Source organism: Marmota flaviventris, chromosome 3, assembly GCF_047511675.1.
Source record: "Marmota flaviventris isolate mMarFla1 chromosome 3, mMarFla1.hap1, whole genome shotgun sequence".
Lineage (NCBI taxonomy): Eukaryota > Metazoa > Chordata > Mammalia > Rodentia > Sciuridae > Marmota > Marmota flaviventris.
Genome location: NC_092500.1, coordinates 25,935,529 through 25,953,042, shown reverse-complemented (window position 1 = coordinate 25,953,042; position 17,514 = coordinate 25,935,529). Strand labels below are relative to the sequence as shown.

General features: G+C 34.7%; 1 protein-coding gene across 7 annotated transcripts in view; it reads right to left on the bottom strand.

Annotated features, from left to right (window-relative positions):
- Positions 1–17,514, bottom strand: part of Cep83 (centrosomal protein 83) — a 123,370-nt gene that overhangs the window by 25,226 nt on the left and 80,630 nt on the right. For 6 of the 7 annotated variants that reach the window (XM_027953312.3, XM_071609641.1, XM_071609643.1 and 3 more), the window contains 3 exons: positions 12,035–12,149; positions 10,505–10,649; positions 10,242–10,391 (listed from right to left, as the gene is read on the bottom strand). In XM_027953312.3, the coding sequence (XP_027809113.1) occupies positions 10,242–10,391; positions 10,505–10,649; positions 12,035–12,149 (410 nt within the window). Of the gene's footprint in view, positions 1–10,241; positions 10,392–10,504; positions 10,650–12,023; positions 12,150–17,514 lie in introns of those variants that run through there. The other variant, XM_071609644.1, reaches the window with a different exon arrangement.

The following is a 17,514-nucleotide window of genomic DNA, read 5'->3' as shown; positions in this document are numbered from 1 at the left end:
TTAAAAAAGGATGGGGATGTAGCTCAGTGGTTAAGCACCCCTGGATTCAATCCCTGATACCAAAAAATAAAAAATAAAAAACAAAAGTAATAGATTCAATCATAGATTCCAGGCAGCTAGGCAGTGTTTACATATTACTAAAATTTAAACACAGATTACTTCTTTTGCAGTGGAAAACTATGAGTATAGTAAGGATGAGATATCAAGTTTGTCCAAAGGTACCAGGGAATACTACAGGGAGACAAAATCTGATTAGTAAGATTTTAATAAACATAGAGAACAGCCTGAACAACTGGCCTTCAGTGGAAAAGTGTAGAATGTGTTGTCAAGTCATCAGAAAAAAGTAGTTCAGTTTAGGAAAAGCTACCTCAGATCCATACAACTTAAAAGTTCTATAATTTATCAATGCTATCAGAAACACTGCTACTTTATTCCAGGGCTAACAGATTTAAAAGAAAATTATCTAATGAAGATCACCATACTGAATTCTATAAAATATCTAATGAGTTTTTTATCCAAAACAAATGGACATTTGAAGAGGACCAATACTGCATTCTCTTCTAAGCAAATGATACATGCTCAATCATAACCTTCTGGTGACCAAATGACCAATGTTGTAGAGAAAACTTTATGCTAATTAGGTTTGGTAGGCTGGGCCCCTCAACCTTCTCCTTTTAAAAATTCCTTTCAAATATAATTCATTTGGCCGTAGTCATTTATAACTTAACTTTAGCAGCACATCTGATCTGCCCAATCAGAATTGGGACCATAACACCCTTTAGAGTCTACTGGTAGCTGGGCACTACCTAGTGGCTCTGGAGGGTGAGGACCTAAGAAAACTTAATGAGACTCTGTCTCAAAATTTAAAAATAAATAAATAAATTAATTAATTAATTAATAAGAAGGGCTTGGGATGCGGCTCAGTGGTTAAGCACCCCTGGATTCAATTCCTGATACAAAAAAAAAGAAAAAAGAAAAAAGCCTAGGGCTATGCATTGAATACAGTATGATTTCAATATCTGCTGAAAGACTACATGAATCAACTCAAATCCTGAATTAGTAAGACAGATAGAACATGAAAGAATCTTGAAAATATGACCAACTACTTTTGATATATTTACATATAAATGCCCAAAACGAGTCTAAAGAGATGGTTAGTCCTGCTCTTCCTCTTGTTCCTTTTTTTTAAGAGAGAGAGAGAGAGAGAGAGAATTTTTTTTTAATATTTATTTTTTAATTTTCGGCGGACACAACATCTTTGTTTGTATGTGGTGCTGAGGATCGAACCTGGGCCGCATGCATGCCAGGCGAGCGCGCTACCGATTGAGCCACATCCGCAGCCCCTCTTGTTCCTTTGTCAGTACCAATAACCTTCTTATTTCATAATTCTAGCTATGCTATTGTTCTCAAACTTTGGGGGCATTTCCTCATTAAATATTCCTGAATGTTATTAACAAGGTGCTTTAAGGTTACTGAGTTTATAAGAGTTATTTTCTACAAAATCATGATGAAGACAGAAGACTGTTGAGTCCAGGTCAAGAATTTGGATATAGCTGGTCAATCAACAAGAAATAAAACTCAGGTAAGGGATCAGTTAGGGCTGTTTAAAAGAGATGCAATTATAACCAGTCCTTGAAAGCAAAGTAACAGTCTTCAAATGGAGAAATTAAAGATAAAATAAAGATGAAGAGGAGTAAATGATGGAGCAAGACCTCAAAGAAAACAATGGAAATGGATTAATGAAATGGCTCACTTGGAAGTAAAGGGGAAAGAATATTTTTAGTATAATGGAAAGGGAAGTGAGAATAAAAAGAGATAAAGATATTGAAATTCTAAGGTAGCAAGAAGGTGAAAGAATTCATATCTAATAGCCTTTGCTTATATACAAATGGGAACACAATTGAGCTGCAGTTTCTAAACTAAAAGGAGGCAAGAGAGCCAGATTAATAAACTGAATGGAAAAAAAAAAAAAAAGCATGAGGACTACCTGTTTCAGTATCTTCAGTGAGAATGAACTGGGAAAGAGAAAGATATTTATGCCTTTGAAGTAAATGGTTCTAGTAGATAAACAAACATAAAATAGAGTAAACTTAAAGAATGCTAGCATGAAGCTATGATAAACTGTAAGTCTAAGGGTTGAATAGCCCAACAAAACAAATGTGCAGACACTAAGAAAGATGGCAAGATAGAAAAATAGAGAAAAGTTGAGACAGATAGCAAAGACCTCAGAGATTATTGAGGAATATCCAGTAGATCAGTAAACGGCAAAGAAAAAAGACAGGGACAACCGAGAAGCAACAAATATCAAAAGAAAAACATTTTAACCATGGTTAGTCAAATAATCATCTGAAAGCAAGAGTAAGGTTTATAAATGCTGATGACCCTTGTAGTTCTTTGTTGCATGAAGAAAAATAATTTCTACTTAAAAGGGATTCTGGGATACATGCCATTAGGAGAAAATCAGATTCAGTGAGGTTTCATTAAAAAAAAAAAAAAGTTGAATCACAAAACATTTCTTGATAGCACAATAAGGATTCTGAAGGCTACAACAGAGGCTGCTATTAAAGGAGAGCTTCTACTGAGGAAGTGGTGGGGAGAAATCAGAAAATAAAGGATGAGTAGTTTGGGGAGTAAGAAATGATAAGGTATGTACACTGTACTTTAAAAATAATTATGGAAAAGAAATAGGAGGTAGAATGGAGGGCCAAATTAAAAGAGAATAAATCTATGGGAGATTTTACCTAGAAACTTTGGAATAGGATGGAACTATTTCAAGCTCCTTCAAAGTATAGTCAACTGTGATAATCCTGGCATGCAGCTGATAGTGCTTTTTCACCATTCAACAGATATTTAATGAGAGCCTATGAATGCTGAGCCCAGTTTTAAGTGTTATAGATTCATTGGTAAATAACAAAGATAGAATCCCTACCCTTAACAGTCCAACAATGCTGTCTGATAAAGCTTTCTGCAATGGTGGAAATGTTCTATAATCTGCACTTTTCAATATGACACTAACTACGTATTTCTATAGTACCTTTTAAATGTAGCTAGCATGACTAAGGAAGTTAATTTTTAATCTCTTAAAATTTTAATTAACTTAAATTTAAATAATTATATGTGCCTAGCGATACCCTATTATCACCATCTATCCTAGCTGACGACCTAATGCTGGGTTCACAAAAATCTGACTATTCCAATAACTTAAGAAAACGACAAAGAAAGCGCGTAAACAAACAGAAGTACCTTTTCAAAATCCGAGACAGCTCTCCAACCTTAAGGGTCCATGGAAAGAGAGCTAGCCACTGGAATTCTTTATTCTTATATGGGGGACACACAAGGGGAGGTTCCATGGAACATTCTATCCCCAAAAAGGCAAAGGGGTAGGATTACAAAGGAACAGGTGAGAGTATCTCAACCCCAGCAGGTGACTCTTACTCCTGGAGCCATGCCTTGTTATCCGAGCTGGGGTAACACCCAAGTTACTACAACCTGGCACTACCATGCCAGACTGAGGACAATAATTGTTCAGAACCTGGTGCATCAGGGCTTAAATAGGCGTCTGCATCCAGGGCAGCTCCCAATATCCTATTGAGCAGTGAAGGCTCTAGTGTAACATCTTGCCTTTATTTGATGCTAGTCTCCCTTATCAAGGGGAAACAACACAATATGGCAAGGGAGAGAAGTCATATTTGTAATAATCTATTGTCACAGATTCCTAGATCAAGTCTCTTAAGAATGGCAGTTGCCTTCTTCTAACAATCTTCTGAAAATAAGTTTCCTGCTTGTAAGCGCTGGAAACTGGCTATTATTTCCAAAAAAAAAAAAAAAAAAGAGACTGTCTTAGAAAAACAGGAGCCCACTGAATCAAAACAAAACAAGAGTACCATAAGCAGAATACAGTAATGGATAGGAATCACTGGCACATATGTGAAACAAGAATCACCTGGTCCTTCATATGCTATCACATAGCTACTTCTATCACTTATTTTATAGTTCAAATTTTAGGAGAAAACTTGTCTAGATGGCCAACTGTAAGTCTCCTGCTCCCTATTTAAATGACATACAACAAAATCCTCATCAAGATAGTGTAGAAATAGGAGGACATATTAAATGATTTTTTTTAAAAGAAAGGGGGCAAATAAATATCCACTATAGGCAGAAAAAAAATTCAAACTGATGAAATAAAAATGTTTAAAAGATTCTTAAGAAAAATTAGAATGCCTCAAATGAAATAGTGTGTGCTGGCTTTAAGTCATACAAAAGGTAAATTAAGAGGCATTTTCTACAGGATTTCTTAAATGATCAAGTTCTCTTTCCCTTGGATGATTATTGCTATTATTTCCCCTAAACACCTCCTCTCTACTTCTGATATCAAACTGCAAATCACCTACTGCCTCCTCCCCACCACCACAAACAGGCATATAATCTGGCTGAGCCAGGGTGCCTGATTCCCTTTGTCACAGTGATAGGTTACTTGAGTTGATTAAGTGTTATGGTTTGGGTCTGGAATGCCCTCCAAGACTCCTGTATTGGAAGCATGGTCCCCAATACAACAAGTGTCAAATGGGATGGAGACTGCTGATTAGGTCAGAGTCCTCAAGATCCACTATCCATCAAGTATCACTGATAGCTGGATGTACTATTGGGAAGTGGGTCCTAGTTAGAGGAAGTGGGTCCTAATTAGAGGAAGTAGGTCCAAGTAGGTTTATCTTCTCCCAGGCCTCTTAGATGTTATCTCTCTCCCCTTTCCAGCTGCCATGAACTGAGCAGCTTTCCTCCACTATGCCTTTCAGCCATGATCTTTTTCCTCACATCCAGTGGAGTTGGACCATGGACTACAACCATGAACCAAAATAAAATTACCATCCTCTAAGTTGTTTCTGTCGGGTATTTTGGTCACAACGAAGCAAAGCTAACAAAGCAAGTAATAATGTGTTCTTTGGTCTCAATATACTGGCTTAGCCTCACAAGGAAATAGTAGGAAAAAAGCACACATCAGAGACAAATAGAAGAAAGGAGGAGAAGGAAGAAGAAGGGAAGAAGGCACTCTGGTCACATTTGAGTTCCAGATCCAAGTGTCCAAAAGAACAGCACAATTCCTGTCCTTTCTACAATCTATGTCAGCCAATAAAGTCCCTTTATTTGCTTACATTAGTTGGAGTAGGATTGCTACCATTACCAAAATTTGACTTCATACTTTGTTAATATTTAAATTGTTATAATTTTTGCATTGTTATTTTATAGGTAAATTTACAAACTTCACAAAATGAAAAAAAAGTACAGTGAAGCATCCTTATGAAATACAAAATATTTTTGTAAAAATAAATTTATTATTTTTATAATAAATTATTATAATAGGCTAATGGTGAAGAAACCACTTAGGTAAACAAAAGACTAGTATATAACTAATATGTTAATCATTGCTTTAGAATATCTACTTATCATAGATATCGTTAATTATGAGTAAAAGGATACTCCTGCTTCATATTATTTATACTTTTCATTTCCTTAGCAAGATCTTTGGTTCACAGTCTCTGACCAATCAGACTCCAAGTGATACAATTATGATTAATACTTTGGCACTAGAAATTGAACCCAGGTGTGCTTTTCCACTGAGCCACACCCCCAGTCCTTTTTATTTTTAGACAGGGTCTTGCTAAGTAGATGAGGTCTTGCTAAATTTCTGAGGCTACCCTTAAACCTGCAATCCTCCTGCCTCCCCCTCCAAATTGCTGGGATTACAGGTGTGCACCACCATGCCCAGCTATTATGATTATTTTAATGAATGATTTATAAATAATCAAATCAGAACTACTATGGAAGAAACACCATGATTGTAGAATTTTTTAATTTTTAAACTCAGGCAAATCTTGTAAATTACTACTGCTAGATTTTATATTGGTTACTATGTCCTTATGTTGGGGATCATTTACATATTATATGTATAAATGATCTGTAGAAAATGAAAAGGAATCAAAGATAAATTATCAAAGTGACTAACAGAAAATACCATATTAAAGAAAAGTTAAGGAATGAAAGCTGTTTTACATATACATATATTTTGGCCAAGGGGCAATACTGGGGATCGAACCCAAGGTCTCGCACGTTAGGCAAGCACCTTGTCACTTAGCTATATATCTCCAGGCCTTTGTTTATTTTAAACTGTCTCCCTAAATTTTCCAGTTGGCATCAAACTTGCAATTCTCCTATGTCAGTTTCTCAAGAGGTTAGGATTATACTTGTTCACTACCACACCCAGCTACATTTTTAAAAGCCAAAAAAACAAAAGAATAAAGTCCACTATTGTTTTCAAGCAATGACAAAATGCTGAACATTATATCACTATAGCAACAGAAATGCAAAGCAGAAGAAACAGAAATGATTCTAAATGGCCAAATTGTGCAACCATGATGAGGTAAAATATTAGAGTGGGGTTCTTGGGGAGGGTGGAAATTTAAAAACGATCTGTCCTGAATAGTTAAATAATATACCTACCTAAAAGTGAAGGGGTAGGCAAGATTAACTCTCAAATCCATTACAGATTTATGATTCTAGAATGGAAGCCAACAACGATTCGCATTAAACCCAACATAAGTAATAGATACACCACTGCCTGAAGCGGTTCTTTCTTAAGTAATGTGGATCAAGAAATTTGCCTCAAAATATAACCAACAACTTAATAAGTATGATTTTTAAAAATCACTTAATAGGGACAATGGCCAGCGTCTCATTGGGGAGTTCTTCCTGCCAGGGAGAATGGAAGCCACCTTAAAACTTAAGTCTCAAATAATTAGTGAATAATAAAACACAAATATTCAGAAATATATTTACAAATGTGAAGCCTCTGATAGATCTAATCCATATGGTCTCTGTAACTAAACAAAGAAAATATGGCTCTGGTGGTTTATTTAAGGGGGGTACAGGAAAGGCAGGAATAAGGTTTCAAGGGCAGAGTCATGCTTGATGTCTACTAGTCAGCAGGTTGATTGTCATCTTCTCAGGTCACACTCAAGTACTGGGTGGGATCTTTGGCCGAGCTTGAGAGGGAAGTTCACTTGCATCAGGTGGTCAATCCCTGTGGCGGGTGTCACGGGAAGTTCCCAATTCCAGACTTATCCCCTTTTGAGGCTACTATGCACAACACAGTCCATATACAGCCCATGGATGGCTCATGACAGTTACTCTAATTTATATAATTAGCAAAGTCATTAAGATTTTAGAATTAAAAGATAAAGAGAAGGTACTAAAAATAAGGACAGATGCTCTAGCTCTATTATCCATTTATTTTACAAAAATAATTCAGAAAAGATAGGAAAACAAATAAAGTCATACAGAACCACCCCTTAGCATAAATGGAAGACAGAAAATGCCCAAATTTCAAAACAACTATATAAGTAAAAATGCAGGGGGTTGTAAGGGATATCAAATCCCAGCAAGTGTTCACTGCATATAAATGGTCTTAACTCACCCATTAAAATAAAAAAAAAAAATCTCCCATTTGGCTCACAAAGCAAGACCAGACTATATGCTATATAGAAAATACATATTTAAAAAACAAAATGATTCAGAAAATTTAGAAACAGAGGACAAAGTTATACCAAGCAAATGGAAATAATAACAGTTGGTTCCTGTTATTAAAATGATTTGAACTTAGAATTTTTCAATTTCACAATGGTGTGAAAGCTATATGCAATCTGTAGAACCTGTACTTTAAATTTTGAATTTTGATCTTTTCCCAGCCTAGCAATATATAATGAAAGATACTTTCTCACAATGTTTGCTCAGGGGCAGCAAGCTATAGGTCCTAGTTTGCCATGGGATCACAAGGGTAAACAAACTAATACTTTGCAGTGTATGGTTATTAGGTATATATATTTTTAGATATTTATTTTTTAGTTGTAGGTGGACATAATATCTTCCTTTAATTTTGATGTGGTGCTGAAGATCAAACCCAGTGCCTCACGTGTGCTAGGTGAGCACTCTACTATTAAGCCACAACCCCAGCCCTGTTATTAGGTATATTAAAGACATTTTCAACTTATCTGTCAGGATGTAACATAACCTACTATACTCTTTCTTTCCATATGCTATGTAACACTCATAAAAATTGATCATATACTATAGCAATAAGACTATAGTATATGATCAAGGCAAGTGAAATGCTCAAGAGTATGAAATTTGAGATACTCTGACACTGTTAACAGAATCCTGTACCAGAGGCCTGACTCTAGTAATACCAGCAAATGAGATCCAGCCACTTGCACCAAAAACCACACTGAAAGAGCAATGGCAAGTGCAAGAAAGGAGCTTTAATCATTATAGCTATACCAGGAAGACAAGGAGACCTACTTCCTTACCTCTGTCTACGGTGTTACTGACATAAGCTTCCAATTATACAGACAAGGGGGTCCAGATATAGGAACAGTCAAACAATCTTCATCAAACTGTGGTTAATCGTTATCTCAGGACTCAGAAAAGGGGACCCTGCTCATAACAGATAAGAAAGCTGCTATTGCCCCAAGGGATAGTTTATACTCATACAAGATGTTTATGTATTAGACATGTTGTTCCTGGAATCCAAGGTGACTCAGAGCAAAACAGATAAATGCAAAATGGAGGCAGAAGTGTCAAGTTTTTTATCCTGCTTTTAATAACCCACCAGACACTGGAAGGTCCAAGTGGAAAATATAAGTCCTTGTTACCTGGATCCTATAAGTGTAACACTGGAACACGGAAGTGAATGACTCCTTAAATTTTACATCCTGGGCTATTCATTTTGTCTTATCCTAGTTGTGGTCTTGATATATTATACCATAAAGAAAACATTACTTTAGTATCTGCTAAATTGTGATTTTCCTATTTTCATCATTCTTTCTACATTTATTAGTTGGAATTTGAAAGGAAGAGCTTCTCCCTTCTCCTCTAAATATTATATCTATACTAGTATGGACTAATAGATTCTTATTTTCTTCTATGGGTTACATAATTGGCAATTGGAGACTTTTTCAAGTTGAATTCTATGTCCTTTTGATATAATCTCATCTTTTGAGGTTCTCCTTATTGTCTGATATCACAGGATATTCTAGGTTTCCCTTTTACTTTCTTTTCTCTAGCCCTATTACTAGCCATTTCTCTAAGGCTATTTTTATATTGGAGGCTGGCATAGGAAAATGAAATCTCAGCTAATCTAATAAGAGTGCTTGTTGGTACTAGAGAAACTTTGCTTCTAGGCCCTTTCAGTGAACTGATGAGATTTATATATGTATGCCCAAGTCACATTACATCCATTTCTTTATTTTTCTATATGTATATATATTAATAATCATGAATTTACATTGATATTTCCAATTCTGCCCCAACACCATGGAGTTTATTCTAGACTTTCTCTCTTCATATTTGTAACTTCTTTAGCAGATATTAAAGTAATGTTAGGATGCTAAAATTAATAAAATAATGTTTGATGAGAAAGTACAATGAGAATATTTAAATAGTCTCAAAAAATTATATAAGAAATCTTATGATTATATATTACAGAGGGGAAAAACACTAATTATATCGAAGAAAAATCTGACAGACACTATGATAACTACATGGTCAAGGTGAACATAATCAGTAAAGAAGACAAATCAAAAACTTCCTTATACGTGCACTGAGGATACATGACTTTGGTGCAATTTTGATTTAAAATACATAACCTGAATTTATTCATAAACAATGTATTACAAGGGGTTGGGGGTATAGCTCAGTAGTAGAGTGCTTGCCTCACACATGTGAGGCACTGAGTTCAATCCTCAGCACCACATAAAAATAAATAGATAGATAGATAGATAAAGTTATTCTGTCCATCTACAACTAAAAAAAATTAAAAGTGTATTACAAACCCAAATTGAGAGACAATGTGTAAAATACTAACAAGCACTCTACTAAAGTGTTAATGTGTTCCAGATTAAAGGAAATTACATAAAGGCAATGTGTGGAATTGATTCTGAACCAGATAAAAGACACAAAGAAACAACTGGTAAAATTTAAATAAAGCCAACATTTTTGATAATACTAACATTTGATTTCTGGATTATATTGTTAATTTGTTTTGACCCCTGTATCATGGTTATATAAGATGTTAATACTTGGGGAATCAAGGTGAAGTGTGCATGGGAAATCTCTGGGCCATTTTTACCTCATTTTGTTATCTCTGAAACTATTTCAAAATTAAAAATTAAAAATATACATGTATACATAACCTGATACTCTGAAGTTCCCTTCTGGCCGATTCTTCTGCCATCTGTGATGCCCGCAATTTCTCTTCACACTGATCCTTTTCAGATTGCCTCCAGACATCATGTTCCAATTTCATTTTCTCCAAATCTGCTAATCTGTTCTCAAGTTCTAGCCTAAAACAACAGATGATAATTATGTTACAAGAACTACAATAAAGATGATGCTACAGTAAAATGTTTCCATGTGCAAGAAGATTTAATACAAACTAAGGTAATTAAGCACTTACTTTTCACCTTGTAATACTACGAGTTTTTGATAACCTTCTTCCTTGGCAGCTTGTACTTTACGTATTAATTCACGATCCTTTTCTACTAATAGCACTTTGTGATATTCAACAGCTGATTTGAGGATTTCATTGTCTGACTGTAATCCTATTATTTTTCAAAGAGAAAAATATACTATAGTTAATATTTCGATGATGAAAAATCACAATTAACAGCCTTCATAAGTGAGTAAAAGAATTAGAAAGTCTCTCTGGATATACATTCTCAAAGATCCTTAAGCCACTGATACACTTTCTAAAAATAAGAATGAAACAGACTAAAACTCAGAGTTAATTCTCTGCCATTACTTCATTTAACACATGCATACATACAAAAAAAAAACTTTCAAAAGGGTAAATAAACATTTATTCACTTGAATTTTTAAACCTAGAAATATCATCAACCTGTGTGATATACAGAGACACTTGGTTACTTCACCTCTGAAGGACTTCTGTAAACTAACCCTAAGACAGCATCATAACAAAATGGCTGAAAACAGAGCAAATAAAAGTCACAAAGTCCTTCAAACCTAAGATTACAGCAAAATTGCTAGAGTCTAGCAGAAATATAAAAAACAAGGAAAGTTTCAAGTTTGTCCAATGAATTTCAAATCTTCCTCTTGATGAACAGACAATATTTATACATGGAATAACTGAAGCAAATTCATATCTAATTCAAAGTAAAACCAGAATCCCCAAATCTAAATTTTTAAGAAAATTTAGTTTAAATGAGGAAAATCACAAGTCAAAATTACATAGAAACTAATAATGAGAATAGGCATTCAATCTAACCTCCATCTGAAATTACAGACCAACTCAAGCACAGTTACACCCCAAGGGCAGCTTATTTGAAAAATCTAAGATTAGAAGCCACGGCTGGGGTTGTAACTCAGTGGTAGAGTGCTTGCCTAGCACGTGTGAGGCACTGGGTTCAATTCTCAGCACCACATAAAAATAAATAAATAAAGGTATTGTGTCCATTTACAACTAAAAAAGAAAAAGAAAAAAAAATTAGAAGCCATACAAATTCTGAGAAATCCTGATGAGTCATGTGAATATTAGAATGGACCATAAGAACAAGACTACATTGAACTAGGCTTCAATAACTGACCTAGTGTTTAGAAAAAATAAAAAATTAAAAATCCAGGATTAGAACTTTCTTCCTTATGGTCTTAGACTTATAATGCCCTCGGAAAATAATATGACAAAATAGATTTAAAATTATAAACCCAGGAAAGATAGAATCCCATTTTCAAAGTTTTATTTAGTTTATACATTAATCAAATAACTTATACCAACACATGATCGATTTTTTTTTTTAAAGTCAGGTCAAAGAATGAACAGTCAACATACATGCAATAACATTCCATATCTTTTAAAGGTTGAAATCCAATTAATCTGAGAATCTAGAAATAATCATTAAGGTTTATCTATATTAACAATTTGAGTTCATGTCTGAAAAACTAGTAAAAAGCATGGGGAATCATATATTACCATCCAATTCACTTTGAATCTTATTCTTTTCTCTTTCTAGCTCACTTTTAGCTCTTGCTGCCTCCAGTTTGATGTCTGTTATTTCTAGTTTGTTTGAATGTTTAAGTTCTTTTACCTGTTGATAATTAGAAATTGAAGTTATTATTGGTCATTTTATTCCCATTTAGTACTCACCAAAAAGCAAGTGTAAATGAAAAAAAAATTGGCAGCAGATTAATATAGAGTGCAAGTACCATCCAGGAAGAAAGGTATTCCATACCTGAATACTATTTGTAATGAGGAGACAAGAACACTGTTTTTCCTACTGAAAGTGAGCATTTCTTTAAAAGTATCTGGGTGGGGTCACCTGGACATAAATCAGGACATGTGCCTTAAAAAGTTTAACCACATACATCAAACTTCCTTTTAAAAAGTATTGGAGGACTGGGGTTGTGGCTCAATGGTAGAGCGCTTGCTTAAGCATGTGAGGCACTGGGTTCCATTCTCAGCACTGCATGTAAATAAAACTACTACTAAAAAAATGTTTTTTTAAAAAAGCATTAAGGAGGGGCTGGGGTTGTGGCTCAGTGGTGGAGCATTCGCCTAGCACATGCAAGGCCCTGGGTTCGATCCACAGCACCACATATAAATAAATAAAATAAAGGTATTGTGTCCAACTACAACTAAAAACTGAATATTTAAAAAAAAAAAAAAAAAACATTAAGGAGAAATAAGGCCTTCCAGGTGGAAGGAATAAAATATAAACTGTGAAATAGGTATGACACCAAGTAATCTACTCTAAAAACAAGATGTGACATACAGAGCAGAGGGAGGCAGGTTTTTTGTGAGTGACAGCGAATAAACTTCATATGTCATACAAAAGGGCTGTTTATTCTGTTGGCTACTGAAAGCAGCATAAGTAACTTTGTTTTAGAATGGTAAACTCTAATTGCAAATGTCTTAGATTAAAAAACTGAACGTAAACAAGAGGCAAGAAACTGATAAAAGGGGCAAAAAAACATTTGAATTCGGTGACTAAATAGTGGGCAGAAACCAGTATAAATCATACACATCTACTATAATCCTATATTATCAAAATTTTCTTTCTTTTTAGTTATTTCTTATTTGTGGTACTGCGTATAAAACCCAGGGCCTCATGTGTGCTAGGCAAGTGTTCTATCTTTATTTTATCCCCAGGGACTAGAGCTCCAGACTCCCAAAATCTAAATATTTTAAAGCCTCAGCTCAATATGAATAATTGTTGACACTTTCTAAATAATTAATCTTCACAAACATTCATTCATTCATTCATTCAACAAATTTTTACTGAACAACTGTTTATGTGTCAGGCACTATTTTAGAAGCTGGAGTACAACAATAATATTTCTCTTTCCAATCATCTGCACTATTAACAGTTTCTGTAGCCTCTACCTTTTAAGGCATTTCTAAAATTAGGAATAGTGGTGTTAGAATTTAACACAGATATAAAATTTAGATAAATCAATATTATTATACTAATAAGTAAACTGTGAGATCAAAGTAGAAAACTACAAATACATAAAAGTCAAATATATAAAATGTGAGATGGTAAGAAAAGGAAGGTCAAGGACAATTTACTTATGAATGCAATAAAACCCTACAATAAAAAGTTGGGAATTAGATACAAATCTGGAAGAGGCTCTAGAGCCAAAAAGAAAAGGATAAGAAACAGAAGTGTCTTTATTGGAAGGAATTCCATCTATGAAAGGTCCTGAAAATACTAAAAGGGATAGGTTTCACGCAAAATCCATACCTGAAGAAAATAAATAAAAACCAAGTATCATACTGCCTTCATACCACTAATCACAATAATAGAGCCTTTCAAATTATCTTGTATGCATTTTTTATTAGTGCATTATAGCTATACATAATACAAATGTGGAATATACTTTGCTTCACTTAGGTTTCCAGTACTTCCCATTTTTCTCCCCTCCTCCATCCATCCCCCTGTTCCCTTTCTCTACTGGCATTCCTTCCATTAATTCAGTTTTTTTAAATTAGTGTTTTATAGACACACATAAAACTATGGTATATTCATACATATGCATAGCATAATTTGGCCAATTTCATTCTACAATTCCTTTCATCGTCTATCCCTCCCCACTTCCCTTCAATCCCCTTCCTCTGCTCCAGTGAACTCTCTCCTATTTTCATAAGATTCCTCACTTCCACCCACCTCCCCACCTTATTTTGGTCTAGCTTCTGCATATGAGAGAAAACATTTGATGATGAAATTTCTGAATCTCACTCATTTTATTTAGCATATTCTCCATTTCCATTCATTTACCAGCATGTGTTGATGGGCACCTGGGTTGGTTCCTTAACTTGACTATTCTGAGATACACTGCTATAAACAAATGATGTACCTATATCTCTATAGCATGCTGATTTTAGTTCTTTGGATATATACTGATGAATGGGATAGATGGGTCATATAGGGGTTCTATTCCTATTTTTTGAGGCATCTCCACACTGCTTTCTGGAGTGGTTGTATGAATTTATACAACAATGTTCATGAATGTACCTATTCTCCCCACATCTTCACCAGTATTTATTATAATTTGTATTCTTGATGATTGCAATTTTGACTGGAGATAAAATCTTGGTGTAGGTTTGATTTGCATTTCTCTGATTACTAGTGATGTTGAATATTTTTCATGTATTTGTTGGCCATTTTATTTCTTTGAGAAGTATCTGTTTATTTTGTCCATTATTAACTGGATTATTTGGTTTTGTGGTATTAAGTTTTTAAAATTCTTTATATATTCTGGACATTAATCCCTTGATGGAGGAGCAGCTGGCAAAGATCTCCCATTCTGTGGGCTCATTTCCTCTGTGGTACAGAAGCTTTTTAATTTGATACTGGCCCACTTTTGATTCTCAGTTTTACTTCTCGTACTGTAGGGGTCGGTCTTGTTAAGGAAGTCAGTGCCTGCACCAATATGTGAGAGTGTTGAGCCGACATTTTATAGTAGTTGCAAAATTTTCTATTATCATCATGATTCATTTTGGGTAGATCATATGTGTCTGGTAATTTTTCAATATCTTCTTGATTTTTCAGCTTACTGGAGTATACATTTTCAAAATAAACTAATGACCCTCTGGATTTCTTTCAGAAATGTGGTAATATCTCCTATTTCAACTGTAATTTTTCTGATTTGGGTCTTCTCTCTTTTGGTTAGTTTGGCTAAGGGTTTATCTATCAATTTTGTTTATCTTTTTGAAGAACCAACTCTTGGTTACATCAATTTCAATAATTTCAACTTTGATCTTATTTCTTCTCTTCTATTGATTTTGGAAATAGTTTATTGTTCTTTGGAAATAGTTTATTGTTCTAGGGCCTTGGGTATAACATCAGATTATTAAATGGTTCTTTTTTTTTTTCTGGTTCTATTTTTTTTCTACTTTGTTATATATGACAGCAGAATGCATTACACATTCCTATTACACATACTGAGCACAATTTTTCATATCTCTGTTGTATACAAAGTATTCACATCATTCGTGTCTTCATACATGTAATGATATCCATCTCATTCAACCATCTTTTTTACCCCCATGTCCCCTTCCCCTTTCAACCCTTTTCCCTATCTAGAGTTCGTATAATCCTCCCATACTCCCCCTCCCAATTCCATTATGAATCAGCCTCCTTACATCAGAGAAAACATTTGGCATTTGGTTTTTGGAGATTGGCTAACTTCACTAAGCATTATATTCTCCAACTCCATCCACTTAACAGACACCTCTCAGAAAATGATATACAATCAATCAACAAATATATGAAAAAATGTTCAACATCTCTAGCAATTAGAGAAATGCAAATCAAAACTACTCTTAAGATTTCATCTCACTCCAGCCAGAATGGCAGCTATTAAGAACAAAAACAATAATAAATGTTGGTGAGGATGTGAGGGAAGAGACATACTCATACCTTGCTGGTAGGACTGCAAATTGTTGCAGCCAGTATGGTAAGCAGTATGGGAGTTCCTTGGAAAGCTGGGAATGGAACCCCCATTTGACCCAGCTATCCCTCTCCCCAGTCTATACCCAAATGACTTAAAAACAGCGTAATACAGGGACACAGACACATCAATGTTTATAGCAGCACAATTCACAATAGCTAAACTGTGGAACCAACCTAGATGCCCTTCAGTAGATGAATGGATAAAGAAAATGTGGTATACATATACAATGGAATATTACTCATCAATAAATAGAGAATAAAATCTATTTTTTAAATGTAGAAACTAAAGACTATAAACTTTCCACTTAAAACTTCTTACCTACTGTCCCAGAGATTTTGATACATTGCATCTCTATTCTCATTTTGTTAGAGGATAGACAGATGAGGCTGTTGGGAACACAAGGTTAAGAGAATAATTCTATAAAATGGACCCACTATGCGGACCCCCACAAACTTTCTTTGCTTAAAAGCAATGTATCTCAGCCTGCCTGGCCTAAGCAGACAGGACAGGTCAGGTTCCTCAGCAAACTACCTGTAATCTGCAAGGACATGCAGGCAGGAAATAACGCTGATAAGAGAAACCCAAGTTACTTTGAAGGGAAAGATATTTGTAATCCTTTTCACAGACCAGATCCCAAAAGATAAGGATAATTCTTCCTAACCATAAAACCTGTAAAAATGATTAAGATTCCAATTAGAATCAGTCAGCATGGGCCAAGGTGACAGAGTTGCCATGGCAGTGGGGACTTTGAAGTCTGATGTCACCCTGTTGTCAGTAAAAAGTCAAGATGTGGACCTGGGCAGGAATCTTTGGGATCTCCAATAAAACCAGAGTGCAGGAAAGATACATTGTCCCTCTCCTTTCTGAGAGGACCCACACTCTCCCTTGAGAGTATACCCTTTCCCTTTTCCTATCCCTTCAATAAATTCATTCCTGTTACTCTGAGTGACATGTCTGAAATCTGACTTGGCTGCAAGAAATCTGGGCTTGAAAGAGGGTCTTTGAATTGCCTCAGTTTCTCGGAAGACGCCAGCCCCAAAACAATTTGTTTCTAAGAATTTTTTTATTTCTCCTGATTTCTTTCTATGATCCATTATTCCTTCAAAATGTATCATGTGGGCTAAGGTTGTAGCTCAACAGTAGAACACTTGCGTAGCATGTATGAGGCACTGGGTTCGATCCTTAGCATCACATAAAAATAAATAAATTTTAAAAAGTTATTGTGTCCATCTACAACTAAAAACATTTTTTTAAAGTATATTATGTAATCTTCTGGTATTAAAATGATGTTTTTTCTTACTGATTTCTAATTTCATTCTATTATAATCTGATAGAAATCAAGGCATTATCTCTTTTTTTTGTATTTACTAAATATGATCTATTTTAGAGAAAGTTCCACATGCTGCTGAGAAGTGGGTGAAATATTCTATAGATGTCTGTTTGGTCTATTTGAATAATGGTATTTTTTAATTCTGAAGAGTCTTAGTTTTTGTATGG